The sequence below is a fragment of the Thunnus maccoyii genome, chromosome 3, assembly GCF_910596095.1.
Source record: "Thunnus maccoyii chromosome 3, fThuMac1.1, whole genome shotgun sequence".
Classification (NCBI taxonomy): Eukaryota; Metazoa; Chordata; class Actinopteri; order Scombriformes; family Scombridae; genus Thunnus; species Thunnus maccoyii.
The window spans coordinates 5,854,475-5,875,852 of record NC_056535.1 but is presented as its reverse complement, the minus strand read 5'-3'; the positions used below and the strand labels follow the sequence as shown (position 1 = coordinate 5,875,852).

The 21,378-nt window shown below is 40.3% G+C and overlaps 3 protein-coding genes across 4 annotated transcripts; 1 reads left to right on the top strand and 2 right to left on the bottom strand.

Moving 5' to 3' along the window:
- The first annotated feature begins 221 nt into the window (after positions 1-221).
- On the top strand, positions 222-4,140 carry ghrh (growth hormone releasing hormone). 2 transcript variants are annotated; one of them, XM_042406825.1, is made up of 7 exons: positions 222-468; positions 1,473-1,601; positions 1,850-1,940; positions 2,596-2,700; positions 3,191-3,295; positions 3,427-3,552; positions 3,671-4,140. In XM_042406825.1, exons 3-7 carry the CDS (start codon positions 1,861-1,863, stop codon positions 3,681-3,683), a joined length of 429 nt encoding a protein of 142 aa, XP_042262759.1. In that variant the 5' UTR covers positions 222-468; positions 1,473-1,601; positions 1,850-1,860; the 3' UTR covers positions 3,684-4,140. The 2 variants fall into 2 exon arrangements, with proteins under 2 accessions (XP_042262759.1, XP_042262758.1); XM_042406824.1 differs by having other exon boundaries at positions 222-1,601; positions 1,832-1,940.
- A 1,018-nt stretch (positions 4,141-5,158) lies between these two features.
- On the bottom strand, positions 5,159-13,547 carry rpn2 (ribophorin II). Its single transcript, XM_042407583.1, has 17 exons — positions 13,437-13,547; positions 12,916-13,106; positions 12,650-12,745; positions 12,163-12,338; positions 11,983-12,058; positions 11,713-11,847; positions 11,456-11,632; positions 11,249-11,367; positions 10,797-10,902; positions 10,547-10,638; positions 10,343-10,457; positions 9,927-10,121; positions 9,733-9,819; positions 9,541-9,636; positions 9,001-9,076; positions 7,030-7,159; positions 5,159-5,878 (listed from the first exon to the last, which is right to left on the bottom strand). Exons 1-17 carry the CDS (start codon positions 13,447-13,449, stop codon positions 5,863-5,865), a joined length of 1,896 nt encoding a protein of 631 aa, XP_042263517.1. The 5' UTR covers positions 13,450-13,547; the 3' UTR covers positions 5,159-5,862.
- An 800-nt stretch (positions 13,548-14,347) lies between these two features.
- Positions 14,348-21,343, bottom strand: mybl2b (v-myb avian myeloblastosis viral oncogene homolog-like 2b). Its single transcript, XM_042406610.1, has 15 exons — positions 21,008-21,343; positions 20,474-20,570; positions 20,278-20,349; positions 20,065-20,157; positions 19,716-19,936; positions 19,464-19,596; positions 19,319-19,378; positions 18,504-18,716; positions 17,460-17,732; positions 17,220-17,362; positions 17,034-17,133; positions 16,844-16,954; positions 15,610-15,723; positions 15,389-15,520; positions 14,348-15,278 (listed from the first exon to the last, which is right to left on the bottom strand). The coding sequence occupies exons 1-15, from the start codon at positions 21,310-21,312 to the stop codon at positions 15,150-15,152; spliced, it is 2,196 nt and encodes a 731-aa protein (XP_042262544.1). The 5' UTR covers positions 21,313-21,343; the 3' UTR covers positions 14,348-15,149.
- Positions 21,344-21,378: the final 35 nt, after the last annotated feature.

The following is a 21,378-nucleotide window of genomic DNA, read 5'->3' as shown; positions in this document are numbered from 1 at the left end:
TTGGTCGGTAATAATAAATAGTAATAGTAATGGCGTTGATTTCGGCTTCGATAGAAAGAAAAGGAGCTCTGTAGGAGATAATATAGCAGATAATTCAGCTGTCATGAATATTCGTGCTTGACGTCAAACCCAGTTCAACTGCACGTGCATAAAACAAAAGAAAAAATATCTTTTTTTCTTTTAATAATTTTGAGAAATATCTTTGCTAAATTTACTAAGACGTTAAACAATCATTGTATGGTTAAGTTCTGATGGCCATGTCAGGAAAAAAAGGATGGTTCAGTACGTAACGGCGGCCTGCTCGGCAAGGACGGAAGTACACGACAGAAAATCCTCTTGCTTCTCGACTGTCCGTTAGTCAAAAAAGCCCCCCAGTACGTCCAACTTTACGGTCCGTCTATTTAAAAAAAATCTCGACTTGAAACATGTGAATACATCTCATCCAGCCCTGAACACTAACACTTACCGGTTAGAGATACAGATAACGCTTAGTTTTCTTGTTATGGTATAAACGGTGGGATTGGGCGTAACAATAAAATAAAAATGGTTTAATTTCAGTAACTTCACCTCATAGAGGTTATCACAGTGACAGAACATTAGGCTAATGTCTGTTTTATCCTGATTGCTATTTACCACATTTATGGCACTGAGTGCATGTAGGGTGAACACAACATAACGCCCCCAAACAATGCAGTCTGTAGCCTGCTGCAATAATTAACTGCTAATGAAACATTGTTCATGTTTGTTAAGAATTTGTCAGAGAGAGTTGTGTATATTCAACTGTATTCTAATTTCTCAAGCCATAGTTTGTAGTCTCATTTCACCCAATTGACAATGTCAGACATGTCTAAATATAATGCTTAATAATACTAGTTTGCTTTTGTTTTTCCTTTTTTCATTCCGTTGAACACAATCTTGAATGTTGAAATGAGAGTCTAGTATGTCCTTGCATCCCATTTTTGGAAGAATTTGCATAATGGATGTATAAACAGGGTATGGTAATGCCTCTCACTATTTTTTATATCCACATATATAATATTTTTTCTGATTTATTTGCAACAAATTGCTTTTTCCCATTATAATATACTATGTAGCATTGTGCAAATATTTGTTGTCTATTTTTTTTTCTTATATTCTGAATTTTGTGGCTGAGGATCCCCTCGAAAATGAGATGGTGCATCTCAAGGAGTTCATTCTCTAATTAAATTTTGAAATAAATATTGTAAACCTTGTACAACATACTGTACTCATACAGGTACTTTTTATAATGCCAATAGACCAAACCTGGAATTTAAATGTAAATTTAAGGAACAGAGAGAGGGAGACAAAAAGAGAGAGAGAGCATGCAGAGAGCTCATCTTAAGGAGAGAAAGAGAGAGAGAGAGAGAGAGAGAGAGAGAGAGAGAGTGATCATGTGTGAGGTGGGAGTGACTGGGAGCTACAGGTTGAGTATAAACTGACCATGGATGCAGGGATAACAAACAGTAGTGTTCCAGCGCTGCGTCTGTCCAGTCTTCCCTGACAGTGAGAGATGATGAGAGTGAAAGGCACAGAATAAAGAGGAACTGCAGGGACGCTCAGAGTTCACACACAATATCTAGGTAACTCTGACAACACCGTGTACATGTATTGTGTATATGTGTCTACATTTAACACCTGTGCTTTGATCATTTGGAACATGTTCAGTGAAGTTTGGATATTTTCCATCGCCGGATACATCTCTGTCTGCTGCAACTTCAGACGCTTCTGCAGAGTGATGAGACTGGTTGGAGGGAAACTGTAGTTTCAGCATTTTTTTTAATGTAATTTCTACTCCTGTCATTTATTCTAGCTGTCCATTCTTCTCCAGGACTAGCTGTGATGATGGAGAAAGCTGCACTGCTGCTGTTTTGTTGCCTGGTCATGTCTTTATCAGGCTCCCCGCTATACCCATCCATTAGGTAAGTCCGGACAGATTTACTAAAAATGTTCATGTCTTGTTCATTTCCATTATTGATTTTCAGGAGTGTTAGTGAAGTTATTTAAATGGTTTATGATGGGTTAATTCAGCTGTTCAGATTTGTAGACACTCAGAATACTGAACAAAGTGATTTTTTCCATAGAGAACAGCTGAAATGGTTAGAGAGCCTTATCGGGTGAAATAGAATACATAAAGTTACAACATGTGTAACAAGATACAGAACGTAACACTGACCTGACAGACAATGATTTGCTCTGTCAGGGCTAAAAAAAACCAGTCACATCCATGTTCGTAGCGTATGATGTTCCAAACCTTTCACTGCTTACTTTGCATGTCATAGCTGTGCCCTCTGCACTTGTTATGCTAAAAAGGGTCACAGTGTCTGGATTAGTCACCGTGTTATATTCATACAGCACCTTAATCACAGTGTCCAGCGCCAGTCATTTCACAAAGACTAGAGCATTTTGCAGTTAGATTGAGGATATTTACTTAATCTTAATCATTAAAACTCTGTGTTACAATGAAATCAGTTTCTGCTCCGGGTGAAAAATGGAATACATTTACATATTAGTATGGTTAAGTGTGCGGAGGTATTTGAATACAAAGTTTATTTAGTTTATTGGGATATTTCTCAGGTTTGGCCAGAGGGACACATCCATCCTGATGACATCTTCTCTAAAGAATCCAGCAGAGCAGCTGGAGGAAGACACGGGTCCTCGTAGGGAGCGAGCAGAGTTACGGTCAGCATGTTACTATGCAGTGAGTGGCTGATGCTTAAAGGGTCAGTTCACTCAAATTACACAAAAGACACATCTCATTTACGTCTAGTGGTACAGTATCTACTAATGCAGAGAGTTCTGGTTTTTGAGATTTTTGCCTCCACCACAGAATCATGGAGGTGAGTGGAGTTTCATTTGTGGTGCTCACAGCTTTGAAAATATATATTTAAAAGTCCTTTCAGAAACATTTCTTTGATAGAAAATCAAAAAGCAAATAAAACTGAAACTGCAGGGTACTGCAAGAGGTAAGTGAAAAATCTTAATTTGGGTGAACTGACCCTTTAATCTGGACAATTGTGAATGGATTGAAGTGGAATGAGCACAAAAAGATAAATATCATATATGCATTTTTGTTATCTCATTGAGCTGCTGTCCCTTCATCTGTTCAAGAATACTGTTGTATAATAACTAAACTGATATCAATTTGGTTTTGTCCACCGTCCAACTTTAGCTCAGCGCGCCACGCTGATGCCATCTTCACAAACAGTTACAGGAAAGTCCTGGGCCAAATCTCTGCCAGGAAGTTCCTCCAGACAATCATGGGCAAACGTCTTGGGTAGGTAGCACAGGAGGAATGATGTCACTCCAATTGTGTGTAAATCCAGCAGGAGCAACACTGAGTGCTCTTAGTGTGCCCAGTGTAACACAATGAATCCTGAATGGCTGGTGTGTGTTTTTTCCCCACAGAGATGAAAGTGAGAGTTACGTGAAGCGTCAGTCAGATATCTATGAAGGGACGTATAAAGAAGATGTGACATCCATCCAGAGCAATCAGAGATACAGAGGAGTGCACGGGAATGTCATGAGACCCAGGTAAATAAATACCTTAAAATCCAATGCAGCCTCAGAAAATCAGAGCTCCAATAAAAACATTCCTGAATCCTAATCTGACTTGTAGTATTTCACTAACCTGAGTCTTTATTCTTTACAGACTGCTGAGTTGAGAAGATCAGACAAACTGAAGGCAGCCAGTACTCCTCACCACTGCACTTTTCAAAACCATCACTGCTTGTTTTCTTATACCTCCTCCAACCTGTTCTTTACAGATGCAAATGATATTGTCATTTTTTAAAAATTCCCATTAAAGCTTTGAAGAAACCCAACAACCCAGTTCATGACTGTGGAAGAAAATGGTACTGAGGAACTTAAGGATGTGCAGTCTTTTGTTCACAGAAACACTATGTAACTTTTATTTAAGTAGCCACTGAAATAGCAACATGGAATAATGGTATTAATGAAATCTTGATAAAAATATGTCATTTTTTAAGAGTGGAGACTCAGGCTGGTCTATGCAGTGGTGGAAAGTAACAAAGTACAATGTATGAAAGATTGAAAATTCTGAGGTCATAGTATTTCCATCTTATTCTACTTTATACTTTTCCACATTCTAGAGGAAAATATTGAATTTTTCACCATTATATAGTTACTGTTTATTGGCAGATTAAGATTTTATATACAGAATTTACAGGGCCAGATGAAATTGATTAAATGAGCTGTGGATCCCCGATTCAGTTGCCTAAATACTGATCCAGCCTTGAAAACATATGGTCTTCTCATAAAACATGATGTATTGATATAAATTAAACAATAGCCAATAGTATGTAAAATATTTAAATTTTGCTCCAGATTAATGGCACATAATTTGGCAACAACATAAATAATGGCTGCATTCCATTTAGATTGTTGCACCAGCTGGCTCACTGACCTGGTTTAATGGGATGTTTACATGGACAGAAAGCATAATTAGTTTTATTAATTACAGCTGTTACCTGCTATGATAATTCTAAATGTCTGCTGTGATAAAGGTGGTGTTGAAGGAAGACTGTGTAACTTTTAAAGAAACAAATGAAGAGTTGAACTCATAGACTGTAAAACACACTTTTACTCAGTATAATATACTGAGTGGTTTTGAGACATACTTAGTCTGGTATGACCAGTAGCATATGGTGGCTAATGTTAGCAGATTTAGCTAGATTACTGCATTTAACATTATCCTGTGATTATCACATGTAGCCACAGTTCCATAGTCTTCAGTGACATCACATAATCCCCAGCGTAGCTCCACACAAGTTCAGGCCTAATCAGCCAGGAAAGGTGTGTGCAGACCCTTTAAAGTCTTAATACTCATTCCAATATGTGCAAGTTATTGGTCTCTTTAATCCTTCTTGCCTTCCTAATGCGACTAAGAATGTATTTCTACACAGGACTGTTTTCTCTCCATTTCTAAATTGAAGTCTATGATGTATGATATTCTGTCTCTATTATCCCTCCACCACAGCTCAGCAAGGAAACATTTTTAGGGAAACATAATTGTACACCAAAAAGATCATGATTTTATAACTTTTACTGGCAAACAATCTTCTAAAACTGCACTGTGTTCCTGTTTTTCTCTACATAAGAAAGACAAAAAACCTCCAGATTCACCTTAATTTCTTTATTTCCTCTTCTTCATTACAAAAACAGCATATCCTCAAATTGCCCGTATTTTATTATTAACAAATTTTCAGGGGGACGCAAACTCAGTATCAAACGGGACACCATCGCTCCTCCTACACATCACATTCACAGGCAAACACACTGGCATAGTGAGTCAAGATGAATGGTTCAGTGCTACCGCCAATGGTTTATTTATTATCAGCCGAAACATGCTGAGCAACAACTTCTGTTACGAGGTGAAGGGCATTGAGTGACAACAAAGAGGAATGTACAAAAAAAAAAAAGAAAGAAAAAAAAAAAAAAAAAAAAAACCCAACACACAAATCAACCCAAATTCCATCAAGAAACCACAAATAAAAACCCTCGCTCACTTAGAAAACACTGGCATGTTGGACAATAAGAAAACAAAATCTCACAGGAAGATGAAGTGCAATGATCAGTAGCTTTACAGCCCTCAGTAGAACCATCTGTCAGTGAGCGTTTGTCCAGTCTCTCGGAGACGCCGTGATATCTTAAATTCTTCCTTTTGGCAATACAGACAAACTGCATGTATAAACTGTTGATTAGATTCTTGAACTGCCATGCCATTTTTTTTTTTTTTAAAGTCCGATTTGATGAGTCGTTGAATGACTCCTTGGAAACAAAAAAAATGAGCTTCGTCAGTGTCTTCTTTCAATTTTCTTGCCCTTATTTTTTCTCAATTCTGTGGAAGAGACAAAAAAAAAAGTGGACGTTAGTTATTTCAAAACACATTCCCCTTCACCAGCACACCACACTCTAGTATTAGTGAACACTTGATCAGTAACAAGTCATGTAAAGGGGGCTGATCATGCATTTTAATATGCGCCCTTCCACAACAAACGATGTCATTTGGCAAGAACACGCAGAAAATTCCCATGAGGCGTGTCTAAGATCCAAACAATGCACATTTTGGTTCATGAACACCAAACATTTCACTCAAACGCAATGGTACAACCAGAACCATGGGTGTTAGACTACGATGGAGGGATTACCACAGTGCGGGCATGGCTATGGTTGTAATGATCATGGAGGGATGAGTGAGAGGCAAATCAGAGGGGGGAAAGGGAGGGGAGGGGGGCAAGTACATGTGAGTGAGCACCATCACACAGCCATGCACGCTGCCAGCCATTATGGAGATGCACTTGTGGATGCAATCTATGAGGATGCCCTTACTTCAGCCTGGAAGCACGACCGACTCATTTGTTACAAATGGGGGGGCTTTATCGTAGGCTCCTATACTTTGCCAACCTACTACTTTGCTCTGCAGCAATCCTGAAAGAGGAGTAAAGAGACAGCGAGGTGTGGATAGATGGGAGGTTAAAAAAGGACACAGAGACTAGCAGGAAAGAAGAAAAACAAAGTCCTCACTGGAAAATATGACATTTGGGATCATCATTAATTGCAGTTTTCTACTTGCTCAAAAAGGGTTAAACGGGCTGTGGTAAGAGCAAGAAGAGTCATCAGTTATTCCGAAGTGAACAATTACAGAGTAATGTCTTGAGTCAGTGTCACAGGCGACAAATTGCTCACTCTGGCCCTCTGAGAGCTCTACATATTGATGGTGTGAAGAAATTGCCCACTCAGATCATCACTCTTGCGGATCTTGCTGGCAGGGTTGTCTCCTGGCAGAGAGCCTGGCATTCAAATCAGCCTCCGGGGACCAGCTGAGGAGCTCGATGTAGAATGGGCACTTTCCTCAGCTTTGGGGCTAAGAACTACCGAGAGGTCTCGAGGCACCAGAGCCCTCGTTGTCTGAAAGGGGCTCGTCTTTCTCTCTCTGGGGTTAAGGACTCTCTAGGAACTATTTGTGCCAGGCACCATCAGGACACGTACCTCTTCACTGCTTTCTGGGCCAGCATGCGGTTCCCGGCGAGGAAAGTGACGCCACCGATAATCGCCAGGTACTTCAGAGTCTGGAACATGTTCAGGTGGGTCCAGTAGACGTACATCAGGCCCAGCAAGGCTGAAAATGAAACAAACAAACATTAATATCCAAACAATACAGCTGCTGGGTAATTATACAATAAGGGTCGCAACTAACTATTATTTTCATTGTCGATTCATCTGTAGATTATTTACTGGATTCATCGATTAGTTGTTTGGTCCATAAAATGTCAGAAAACGGTGAAAAACGTCGATCACTGTTCCCTCAAATGTCTTGTTTTGTTTCCACCAACAGTCCACAACCCAAAAATATTCAATTTACTGTCACAGAAGAATAAAGAAACCAGAAAATATTCACATCTGTGAAGCTGGAATCAGAGAATTTGGCTTTTTTTCTTTAAAAATGACTCAAAATGATTAATTGATTATCAAAATAGTTGGCAATTAATTTAATAGTTAGCAACTAATTGTTGTAGCTCTAAAGTCAATTTTGAACAGACTATGAAGATATACATAAAACATACTGTGTGTCAGTGGTTCCTCATGCTTTAAGGACAGGCTAAAGGTGCCTCAAGATGCATTTTTTTTTTTTACTTTTCATTTTTATAAATTGTATATTTTTATAAACATCTCACCCCATATAAAAAAATGAGGCGACATTTTCATGAAACATTACATTAATATAACATTTACAAACATATTAAAAAGGAAGAAACAGGCAAAAACTGATTGAAATCAACATATTAAAAACTCTGTTAAATATGCAGTTAGGCAACAGCCAAGACTGGTGACGGCTCACGGTTGCAGGTTGCCATAGTAACACAACACACATTCTGGCATGTGAGTTTTCCAGGTATACAGCAGATAGCGATAGCAACCATCAGAGCAAGCAGATGGATTAAACGGAGCTCAAGGACATGCTGACACGTCTCAGTGCTCAACGCTCCCGGATGAGAAAATCAGACTGTACGATGAAAACGACTCAGCTTACAGTTTTCTATGGAGGAGGGAAGCTAGCTGTCCCAGAATGCCTCATCTGCAGGAAAAACTTTCAAATATGGTAACGGTGCCAAATAAGAAAACACCCTCTTTAGCCAGCAAAGATATAAACAATAAATAAATAAACAATATCAATATAGAAAGTTCTTTGTTACATCCTATTTTATATTCTAAGAGCTGATTTTCCTACATGTATGGGGAATAATGGAGACCAGTTTCTAGAGATATGCTTCCTCAACTCTGAATGATTTCTAATACGAGAACATTTTTCTAAACTATTAGTGTTAAATGATGATTCTTCTTAAAAATCTTTCAATTCAGCAGAGAAGAGTATTACTAACTGGTGTCACAGCTGCAAACTAGATGATGGAAATCACTCACACACACATACACAGTCATAATTTACTTCTAGATATCATTCACATTGATGGTTTGGTCCTCAGCAGCCTCACAGATAAAATAGTGAATATGACGTGACCTTGGAATCCAACTGATATTGTTTTTCAATATGTTGAAGCTCTTAGTTGTATGGACTTCACCCTTTTGTTTAAATATGTATTAATTGTTCCATGTGAGTATTACAATACGATGCCTGCATTTGTGGAGTTTATTGTGCACATATGACGCCTGTGACATACACACAGCTGACTTCATGTTGTACAGATTGTAGAGGGAGGGGTCAGGCTGTTAGATCATCACTGGGTTGGGAGGACATTTCATATTGAGATTTGTATGTGTGGAATTTCATGAATAATGCATCACTAAAATGAATTCTGATTATGCACGATGTCGCCCACGGTCATTAGAGCGATTCATTTATCATCTTGAACAAGAGCAGATGAGTAGTAGATGAAGAGGCTGGGAAAAAAACAAAACAATCACATCTGGGATAAACATTTGATTTCAAAGACGGAGACTAACCTGCATGTCCTAAATGGAAGAGAATAGTGCTGGGAGAGAAGCTGAAGTTGGAGATGTTGGCTCCGAGCTTAATCCACTACAGAGGAGAGAGGGGGGGGGAATAAAAGACAATGTTATTTTCATCCCCTGCGAGAGCTGCCAACAAAAGGGCTGAAATATTGTTTACCACCTCACAAACAAAGAACTGATCAGAGTCCACTGCAACAATAATTATTACTCAGCACTGCAAATGCCAGGGAAAACAAACACACCATAGCTTTTATGATGTCAAATTAAAACAAGCATTATATTCATGGGTTGCTGGAGCCTCGTTCACTGTGTATGAAGGCTGCTGACTGAAGAGCTGAAGGGCTTTTCTGGGGAAAAAGCTGGAACATTGTGCAACAGTAGTAACAAAGCTGAGGGCTCTCTTACACAGGTTTTTAAATAATGCAGAACGCTTTGTTATTAGGTGTGTCTTAAGATGTTTTGCTGCTTAACTGATGGTAAAAATAAAGAGAACAAAACAGGAAACATTTCACACAAAATGTGCGTTATTACCAGAATGAGCAGAAGCAGGAAGGGGGACAGGATGAGTGCTGTGAAGGTGTTGGAAACCACCGTGGGAGGTTTCTTCTCTGGTTCTCTGAATAAGTGCTGCGGAGATAAGACAAGATTTATGCTGCTGAACTGACAGCTAGTGCATTGTCCTGCAGTGAATGTGATATAAATAAGGAACTACATGAGTATTACCTGGATCTCTGGTTTGGGAATGTAAAGAGTCTTGGGCTGAATGGTAGCTGGAGCCTCCTCATCGACGAACTTCAGCACAACATCGGCCTTTCAAAAGAATACAACTCAACTTTAGAGCTTGATATCACTGGCTGCTCACTTGTTACATCAATAAACAATCCTGATTATCACCACCAATCTGAACAGACACTCACCACATTCCACAAGATGGGATTCTCTAAGGTAGCATCGCCAACGATGAGGTGCAGGGAATAGGTACCGGAGATGGAGTCGAACTCGGATTTCCGCTCTGCTGTGTCCAACTCAAACTTGTACAGGTTTTTGCTGTCGGGTTCGGCCACAAACACGACCTCTTGGCCGGTTTTCTGATTGTGCAGCCTCACAAAAGTCTGAGACAGAGACAGAGAGGGTAAATTCATTTTAAACAAGGTTGAGAATTTTTATGCAAACTGGTCACAGCGGCTGGCTTGTTTTTACGATTCTGGCCGACTAGATTTATAACATTACGGTTAGATGGGCGCAAAAGTGATTATAAAAGATGAAGTCAGCAGCAACAGACACGTTTTGCCCGCAAGCTGACGTGTGTTCATGCCAGACACTGATTACACACCTGGTGAGGGGTAAGTTCAACTCCAGTGTTGACGTCAACCAGCTGGAAGGACATGGCAAAGTTTTGGTGGCTGTCTGCTGTGAAGGGGCTCTTGGCTTTGGAAGGATAGTCCACCCTGGATCATTAGAAAACAACATTTAGTATTCTGCTGCAATGCAACCAGGGTTCAGTAAAAGGGTCTCTCTTATTAAACTTGTATCTAACCTGGTGGTCTTTGTGCCGATGCTCTGGTCCTTATCCACCACAGAGAGGTCCATGTTAGTAACAGCCACCTCAGTGGACACCTTCACTTTCAGCTACAGGTGACCAGAGGAGGAACAAAAACACAAAGTCACATCAAGTCAGGACATAGGTGCAACATACAAATCCCTAACTACCATCACTGTGATGATGAAGCCAGTAAACTTTTTGTGAACACTTTAAATTATGTGTGACCCATTCAACTTAAACTCACCTCAACGTGATTGGCAACCAGTCGGCTATCTCCAGTTACTGCAACAGTGAACTGGTAATATCCGCTGGCTGGCTGGTTGGACATGAAGTTCAGTTCAAAGACACCGCTGAAAAAGCAAGAAAAAACAAGAATTATACAACCTGTTCAAACCAAAACCAGACTACTCATTAGGAAACACACAACTCCTCACAATTGATTGACAAATTAATGAATGAATAGACACATCTTGTAAATAAACTGAATGTGTTTAGTTAAAAATATTCTACACAGTCAGTGAAATAGATGATTACACAAAGACATATTTGTGCGATTATATTACTTATATAATAGGAAAGTTATGTAGGCTGAGTGATGAGGTAATGAATGGTCATTGTGCTTATATTTCCCTATGCTGTTAAGATCATTTTCAAGTTGTGAGTTAAGGCCAGCACTTATTTCTCTATGATACATACTCATTAAGTGTGAAAGGTGCTTGGCTGAGTATGACGCTCTTGGAGGCCACAGCGTACGCAGATTCCACCAGCACGTTGGCTGAGGCCAGAGGTTGAGACATGACATCAGTAACAAGGAGCTGTGAATCAGAGAGATAGACAGTGTCAGTATGAATAAGGGGATTAAAAACACAGTAGAGCGGCTCAGCTGATATCCAACATCTATACCTGCAGAGTTGGCTGGCTGTGGGACACTGTGGCCGGGCCCTGAGCGCTGACGATGACCGGCACGTGGAAGCGGTTGCTGGAGAGGGCGGCGGCGGCACTCGCCACGCTGAATGCCTCAGCCAGAGAGTCCCAGGATTTCTTGCTGAAGATGGAGTTCACCAGCTGGATGACTTGGTCCTGTGGGGAGAATATATCTTAGACACACATGTAGAGAAATTCTACAAGCTAGAATAAAACCTGACAGATAGGTACCGTACCTCCTTGAGGGGGGGCTCCATATCCACATGATCTGACAGAGAATAAGCAGCAGTCACAAACATGGCAGTCGCCTCGAGTCCCTCTTCAAACTGGAGGTAGATGCCACCAAGATCATCCAAACGAGCTGTCAGATCCTGAGAGGGAAAAAAGCAAACAATGTGAGAAAAAAACTAATCCATTGTGTCTTGCTCTGAGTTGGAAAGAAAACACAGACTTCATATGAAGAGAACAGTGACACAGCACCACCTAGTGGAAGTGAAAGAGCTCACCTCAATTTCCTCCAGTATTCCTCCAAGTTCTGCCTGCTGGGAGAGGCGTGCTGCAGTCAGCAGAGCTGAGGTGATACTGTCAAAAGAGAACATACATTTGTTGTAAATTAAATTGATGCACTGCAGGACCTCCCTCCCCTGCACAGAATGTTACTGCACCCCCAAACCAACCCAACTTACGCCATAACATTGTCCTCCTTGTTGATACGAGCTGTCAGGGCACCTACAACTTCCTTAGATGCCAGAGGAAGCCCCAAAGAGCTGAGAGCGCTCACAGCCCGCTGAATCTGAGTCATGGTCGAGTCTTCACTAACCGCTGCCAGAAGGATGTCACGGGTTTCGTTGGACACGGGGATCTAAGAGTGGAAAAAAAAAATCTCATATTACCTGGTATTCAGGGGTTTGCATTATAGTACATTTTGTCATGTTAGTACAGTGTTAGTGACAAACTAACCAACTTCTAATATTTTCTTACTATCATTGCAATCAAGTGTAAGATTGTTTTAACATGACCAGGATGCAATAATGTGGTTTAATACTCAAATATTGTTATATTTATCAGAAATTGGTCTTCTGATTATTGTAATTTATACTCCTCCAAACAACATTTTTGAATATAAAGAATGAAAGCAGGGCAGATAACAAGAGCAAGAGCGTGTGTTCATACCTCACATCCTGATATGGCTTGACTGGTCTCAGAAGCAAAGAAGAGTGAGTCAACACTAGTGGGGTCAAGCTGGGATTTCAGAAACTGGCATACTTCCTAAAAACAAATATATACTTTATTAATTTAAGGAACACTAGTGTAATAATAAAATATATATACAGATGTAATTCACAGAGGTAATAGAATAATGATCAGGAAGTAAAATGTTCAGTCTTGTCGCAGCATAACCACGTATAACCGAGTCATTTTTTTTTATTTTTTTTTACCTTATGATCGGGAACAGTCGCTCCAAGCTTGGTCAGACCAACAACCGAATAGTATGCAGACTCCAGGTCAGTGAATTGCTGGCTAAGGAGGCTCTGCAGTCGGGCCACATCGGACAGGGAGAGGTAGTGAGCGGGTGTGAGCGCCTGAGCTCCAGAGAGAGCCAGGCTGAGGATGAACAACCCGAGCAGCCCTGCGGACATAACGTACAACGGAGACAAGATGAGCCGCTAGCTGGCTGAATCGTGTTTACCACAGTGGGTTGAAAACAACAAAATATATTTTTACACCACACTATCTCTTTCCTGATGATATAACGTTTTATTCATTCATCGAGTTAGCGCTGGCTCGTTCATTAGCTAGGAGGCAAGCTTGCTAACGTCAGTAGGAAGCAGCACACTGCATGAATTTCTTTCCCTAAATTCTACAACAGGGAACTCCCTAATAGCATACACGATGTATAACGCATAAAACAAACAGAAAAATAACATTGTATTCACTGTTAATTTAGTAATTCACTTACTAGACCGGTCCATGTCTTGCAGTCTAATGCAGCGTCACCAAAACCGACGTTTGCTTCCGGTGTCTTCTTCTTCTTTGGTTTTGCTGGCGGACTACAAGTATGCCGCCACCTACTGTAACGGAGTGTGGAACATCATGACTTTAAACAATAAACACTAACAAACAAACAAAACGAAACCAAACAACGAAAAAAAACGTTATAAACGAGATGTATTCTGGATAATAAACCTGTTTCGTTTAAATATTTTAATAAAGCCCTTTGAACCTGTAATTGTTTATCCCCTGTCCCTTGTTCCGGTGTGAGCTGTCATCAGACGTCATCAGAGGATTAATATCCGGCTGTGCATTCCGCATTTCAAAATGAAAGCACGACAGCAGTTATTTCCAGTTATTAGCTGTGGTCATAGACACACATGTATATGTATGTAGATGTATATATGTTTATGGCTGTGGTAATCATGGATGTATATAAGATCTTATATCAACATAAGATCTTTTGATACATCCATGGTTGTAATGCACTAATACTGTACATGCAGGCCATGACATGGCCTTTAGTAATGATAAACAAATAATATATTTAATATCCTTTAACAGTGGTTCTTAAACTTTTTCACATCAAGGACCTCTAAACTGACACAAATTAGACCAGAAGGCTACACAACACCTTTTCAGTACATTTTCTTCCTTGGCTAAAAAAATGAGCTTATTTATAACCAAAAAAGTAGACTACAGACAGCGTGTTAATAATAAAACATAGGGTTCCATATACTTATTTTCTAACTTATCTCCCTGTACCGACTTATTTACAAGTACTGAAAAAGCAGGTTAATGGAAAATCTGAAAAAAAAAGAAAGAAAATCTAGCCATAAAAATTAGCTTTGTACCACAGCAGCATGAATTAAATACATATTACACATACAATTCTTTTATTTAAATTCTTAGCAAAAACTTGTATGATGAAGTAAAAACATACAACACCAAATATTTACATACAGTGCCAATAACATGTTATGTACGCCCTTGCCATCAACTGTACACCACCCATTCCTGCAAGCATAACATTTCACCTGTCGGATGTCTACTGTACTCCTGTATGAGGCAGGTCCTCACCCTGCATATCATTACTGTACACACATGCTAAACAGATCATACAAGACAATGTTCACTCAACATTTTAACAACATGGATCCCTCATCCCTAAAGGCATTACTGATCAACTTGTCTGAATTAGTTATACAACTGATTTTTACATACGGAGGTGCAACCTGAGTGTTTGTGCTCTCCACAACTTTAAAATACTGTTTAATTACACAGACACATTATGCAATGTAAAACCATCTCTTTCACCGATAGCAAAAGTAGCCGTGATTTGTTTTCAATTTTACATTAATTGTTCTTTTCAAATATGTTTAAGTGACAATAATACAATGAAATGTAATTTATACTTTGTTTTTCAGGCCTCATGTGAGGCCTTTGGAATGAGACTAAATCTAAAAGCACCTTTCTCTCTCAAATTGTCCCTGCTAAAGTTATTAACAGAGCTATACTGTTAAGGTTTTGATTACTAATGACTTGTTCAAAAAACTGTATTAAATCTACAGGACATGTACTTTTCTTCACCACAAAGTACAACAGCAGAAAGTCAGGAAGAAACAACAACAGCAAGAAAATGTTCCGTGTGTAACATGTTGAAGTAAAGATGAGAGACATCTCAGGACAAAATCAGAGCTCTGTTGGGAGTGTGTGATTTTAGCGAGCGAAGGTAGCGTCTTGCTTTCTCTGTCATTATGAGCTGGTCTTTAGTTTGTCCACACACAACCGTCTCCCATTCTTTTGACATCTGAAGAGAAAAAACATCACAATAGAATTAGGTCAAAGAAGAGCTATGTGAAATACTCATACTCCATTGATGAGGATAATTCCTTTTAGGGTTATAAAAGTGGAACTTACAGGAGTTGGGGGCACCGTGCTGGGAAATATGGCACTGTCACTAGGTCCCAAAAGGAAGCCCTGATCCAAAATATTTTCATGCCCCTTACTGTAAAATGACGAGGAGTTCAGAGAAACCATCACAGGTTCTTCCTGTGAGCAAAAAAAGAAGGAAAAAGAGCAGAGAATTATTATGTGTAAAAACTACAGACAGATTAACAGCACATTTACACACTCTTTACCTTGATGCTGTGTTTGGCCTCAGTCTTGGATTTGCGTTTGGATGTAGGCATCACCTGGCAATCCACGACATCTAGGGCCAATGACTTCCGCACTTTCTTCATAGGAGGGCGATGCTAGGAATAAAAACAACAAAAACCATCAGGATGTGAGTAAATAGGTTCAGAAAGATTGTCAGTCAAGTACAATTTCTGTCTGTCTGTGCTAGGGGTTCTAGAGTGGAAGCTAAAACATCAGCCAAAAGCATTGTTGAATGGTGGGAACAGTGGTAGACTTTAAATATCTGGATGGGGGAAGTGAATGAACAAGAGATTTCACACTCAGTTGCTCTCACGCAGCTGCCTACTGACCAACAGAAGACTGTTGTTGTAATGCCTCGCTACAAGGTGTGAAGTTGTGAGCGTGAAGCAGTGGGGAGCTCAAGTACTCAATGTTCCCAAGCAGTCTAACTTTCTGAGACACACCTTCTACTGACAACCTGCAGTATTAGTTTAACAGACATATGCTCAAGTTGCAACTAGCACATGATTACAAGCACAAACTATCATTTACACATCTAAGAACATTTTGCCTGCTCTTTTTTATATGCCAACACCATACACTAAAATTACACCGTGCTAAAAACATTAGCTTGTATCATTATAGAGTCTGAACCCTGACTTCACATCTGAGCTAGCTGCTATAACGCTAGCTTTTGTAGTTCAGTACAATGTCTCATTCAGGGTTGCTTTCAGAGGTCAGAGTGTTGTTCCTGAGGTTTACTATCTATACTATATAAGATAAATCAGTATCTATTACAGTATTTGCTATCAGAATAAAATCTTTTGGGATTAAACTGCAATTTATTTGTTAGCATTCAAAAAACTAGAGCTGCCATTAAGTTTTCTCATGTTGACAGTGTGCAGGTTATACATTGCTGTAACTGTTTCTCCCTTATTGATGATATCCACCCGTAGTCTATTCTAAAGTAATAAAAAGGTAAGGGAAAAAAGAAGAGGTGCTATTTTACACAGCAAATGCTCTATGTTTAATATGTGTATATTGTTCTTCTTCCTTCCATGGTGTTAATTAAAGGCCACCAAAACAGAAATATTAAATAAAGAACTATTTTACTTTGCTGTTTACTTTGGCTCTCTATGATCTAATATGTAATATGTCTAAATGGTAAAGTATACCTTTAACGGGGGTTAAAGGAATAGTTATTAAGTATTATAAGTATTAAAGTTTCATAGTTACCATTGTTTTGCGTCTTTGCTCAGGTGGAGTTGTGCGTACAACAACCAAGTCAATCCCGGCTTCTCTCAGGATGACCTCGTTTATGTCGTCTTCAAGGTTAGGAGTCTGAGGCTGTGACGACACATCAGAAGACACTGTTAATGCTGATAACTCATTGCTTTTTATTGACAGTCAAGAGACAGATACTCACCAGAGGTTGCAGAGGTCCGTATTTCTCCATGGCATTTTTGAACGGCGTGGGAGTTCGTGGTGTCGTACAGAGCTCCGACTTGTGGTTGGGTGTGACGAATCTGCATGAAAACAAAATGTGAACAATGAGACTCAAGGTGATACCGATTGTACGCTAACCATCGGATCTGAGTAAAGGACTACTTACGCTGAGTTTTCCTTCTGAGTGAGTGGGGTCTTGTCTCGCTGTAGAGGTGTTGTAACAATGGCTTTCTGGCTACACACCGGCGTGGACGTGAGGGACGGGTTCTCCAGGTCGTGACTGTCCTGCTTGGTCCACATGTTGAGGAACTGAAACAATGCTTGTTAGTTAAAGTTACTCCTTCTTCATTATAACATTGTGAGCAGTGCCATAGTCAGTGCTACAGAATTAACTAAGAAGACTCACTTGAGATGGAGAAAAGGGCAAGATTTTGACAGGGGTGCTCTTGGGAGTCATTAAGGTATTGGCATCAGGAGACCAGGCGATGCGTCTCTGGCTGCGGCGGTTCAGTATGGAGGGCGGTGTGACCCCTCCAGGAGAGATGGGGATGAGTTCTCCCTTGCTACCTTTGCTTAACTCCTGCAAGGCGCTACCTTCCAGACGGAACTGGTGGCGTTCTGGGCTCGGGCTGTCTTCAGGCAGGTCGAAGGCTGCCAGGTTGCACCAGCCATCGATGTCCTGAGTACATAAGAAACACTTTATTTGTCAGTTATATATCCGGTGTGAAAAAATAAAATAATAATAACAATGATAATAGTAAATTGTTATATATCTGGTCACTTCTCGAAAAAGGGTCATAAAAGATCAACTAAAAATATACATATTATTGAAATCAATACTAACTAGTCATTAGAGGCTTATTATTCACAATAAGTCACAAGTATTACTCAAAAGTACAATAATGTATCAATATGAAAAACAGCACAAATGATTAACGAAAGCAAAAAATATCTGTTGGTGACAAAAATGAGACTAAAGCCAAGTAAGTAGCCTCTGAAAACAAGAACTATGACAAAATGTAACAGTGTCCTCTGCTGCTAAAACTATCTCTTGTTCAGAGTGTAACGTTAACATTATTTTCAAACAACTATCTTGCCTGTTACTATCAGAAATAATGAGTAAATTCCAGGATTATTATCAGCAGTCAACAATCTAAATCTTCCTCTAGATGTTTGTTGAAGAAATATCGAAGGCTATCAGACATTGTAGCTTCTCCTCTCAAGGTAAATCAATACAGAAATGATGGGAAATGGACAGACATAAAGATGAATGAGGCAAAACAAAGATGAGACTACAATGTCACCTGACGAAATGTAAAGAGTCTTCTGTTGACTAAAACAAACAAAAATCAAATGACTAAAATTTGCCTAAAACTACATCAAAATAAGGTGGGGGTACCAGCTACTGGATACACTCTTGAATGTCTTGTTGGCTATTGGGGACACTTACCCCATCCACCATGTCCAGTACTTCCTTCAGTGCTGGGCCAGTGGGGGAGAGAAAGCCGGAGCTGTCCACCACCCAGTTGGTACCGTTCATTTCTCCTGAGGTGTCTGCTTCAGTCTTGGGGCTTAAACTGTCCTTTGGAGAGGGGACAGACTGTGAAGGACCTGGCTTGCTGGGGCTGGCTTTAACACAGGCTGAGACTGGCGTTTCCTGCAACTGGTGGAAAAAGAAGACATCTATAACTAACTGACATTGAAAACATCATTACTGTTGTGCAATACAGATAATCTTTCTGTGGACTTTATTTATAACAAATCAGTTGACAGAGATTAAAATACTATGCAGGAATTTCCTAAAAAACACTAACTAAGACTCAGACAAAAGCAATCTCTCTTAATCATCACTCATGGCCCACTAGAAGTGTGTGAGCTATACACACACACACACACACACACACACAGAGCAGAGACCACAGTGGATAGGATGAAGCTCTGCATTCACACCAAATCCAGCAATGCGGTACTTTCCCGCAGGGTTGTGTGGAGGTGTGTGAAACAATCAGAAAATGACGTTTTATTTATCTGATTCACAGCTTTGTTCAGGCCAGGGTCGCTCGCTCTCTTCATTTACTCTCTAGCTCGCTCAACCACCGTTGCTCTCTCTCTCTCACACCCGGGGAGGAGGAGCCAACTTTGAATGCTGTGTGTACAAACACCAACCAACAAATCCTGCATAGTATACCTTTAAAGTATTTAAAACCACCCTGTTTTTAAATCGTGATTTTTTTTTTTTTTAAATCGATGTGATTGGTCACTTACTGAAGGTTGTGTTTTCTGCTCTGGGTCCTTGTCTGCACCATCTTGAGAGCAACTGGGCATCTGTGTCATGAGAAAAGAGAAATTTTATCATACAGTCAATAGTGTATCCATCTTAGAGGAGAACATCATGGGTAGGATAACCCACCTGCATATCTTTGTTAACACGGGCCAACAGCTCTTCCAGTTCATTTGGCTTAAAGACCTCCCCGGCATAGAAGCCCATCTCTAACTTGCGTTTGATGGTCGAATTCCAGTGATTCTTCACTGCATTATCCGTCCTGTGAATAAATATTATAACATGAATCTTTTGGAGGAGGCAAGGCTTTAATTACATACACACACAAAAACATGTTGACAATATCAAACTCATCCTATGAGTTGACCGTTGTGTATTTACCTCCCAGGGAGCAGCTTTGCAATCTCAGCCCATCGGTTTCCGAGCAGGCAGTGAGCCTTGTAGATGATGAGGTCTTCTTCGGCTGTCCATGACGACTTCTTCACATTGGGATTGAGGTGGTTGTGCCAGCGCTCTCTACACTGCTTCCCCAGCCTGCCCTTCAGATGTTTGGCTACCACAGCCCACTGTTTGTTGCCATAGAGATGTACAAGCTCTATAACCTGAGGAATGAGGAGGAAATTTAGCTTGCATGTGAAATACAACTTGTTTTCACTAATAACACTAGATATACTGTACTTAATAAGTCAAATTTCAAACCCTTTTCATTGCTAGCTAACGAGTCGCCTACCTTCTCATCTTCCTCTTTGGTCCAAGGACCTTTAACCAGTTCTGGATCCAGGACCTTAAACCAGCGGTGCTGACACTGATGTTCAGTGTGATTCTAAGCAAAACAAAACAATTGAAGAAACTTCAAAACACTGATGAGATTTCTGCTGTCAACAAATAACCAATGAGGCCCTTACAGCTTACTAAAAACAACAGAAAAGTTAATCAAACTTACTGGTATGAAGCTGGCAATATATTTCCAATCATTCTGCCCCACTTTTTGAACCAAAGCCTTGAGCTTGTCATCCTGTAAGCAAACAAATAAACATGTTTACATTCTGTCTCCCAGAGAGTAGTGATTTCTTTGACTGTGTCAGGAGGCATTCAGACCAGAGGACATGCAAATCACTGGGACAAGTCATGACAATCACCTCTTCTTGTGTCCATTTCACCTTCACTTTCCCACCGTCTCTCTGTTCTGCCACATCAGAGTCAGTGTCTTGATGCATGGCCTCCTCTCCATCCTCACTGAGAAACAAAAAAGCTCCAATAAAGCTGACAATGAATGCAGAAACTCTACTGGCCCGCCCTTGTAGTGTGCAGAGGACAACTGGATAATCAGGTTTAGCTGTATGGTTAGCTGCTATCTCATAGCCATACACTACTATGTAGCACAGTTAAGATGTTAGTACAGAGTTGGAGTAAATAAATGGTTGACGTGAATGAATAGAAAGAGTGTCTGGAGTGAAATCAAATACTGAACCCAGTTAATTGTGACTGTCTGGAAAAGGGCGGCACAGACGAGAGACCGTGAAGTTCTCAAAAGTTACAGGGTTAGGCCAAAATGTAAATGTAATGTACGTTATTCAACTGAACGTTTTAACTGTGCTCACATTTAATCTGTTAGTGGTCAAAACAGTACTGCTAATGCTAGTTCATTCAGATAATAAATATCAGCATCTTACCCGCGCGGCCACCAGGACATTTCCCTCTGTTTCTGTTGTTTACGTTCAGACTGTGGTTTGTCCTGCCGTTGCTGCACGTCATATGCGCGTATATTCGGTGTTATCTGGTTGTATTCCGCGTGTTTATTGTCTTTGTGAAGAGGTCCGCGGTGGTGGAGGCTCGCTGCTGCTGTGTTGAATGTTAAAAGTCGCAGCCTGTAGCCAGCTACAGCGGGGCGGCCAGTCTGTCCGCGCTCCTGGATTTCTATCTCCCGCTCTTCCCCAGCGTACAAACCAGATAGTGACGTATGCGGCGCATTACACATGCGCACAGGGTCATGTAGCGAGATAAAACACTTCCGGCAGGACTTTCAAGGTAAAACGTTTCACGT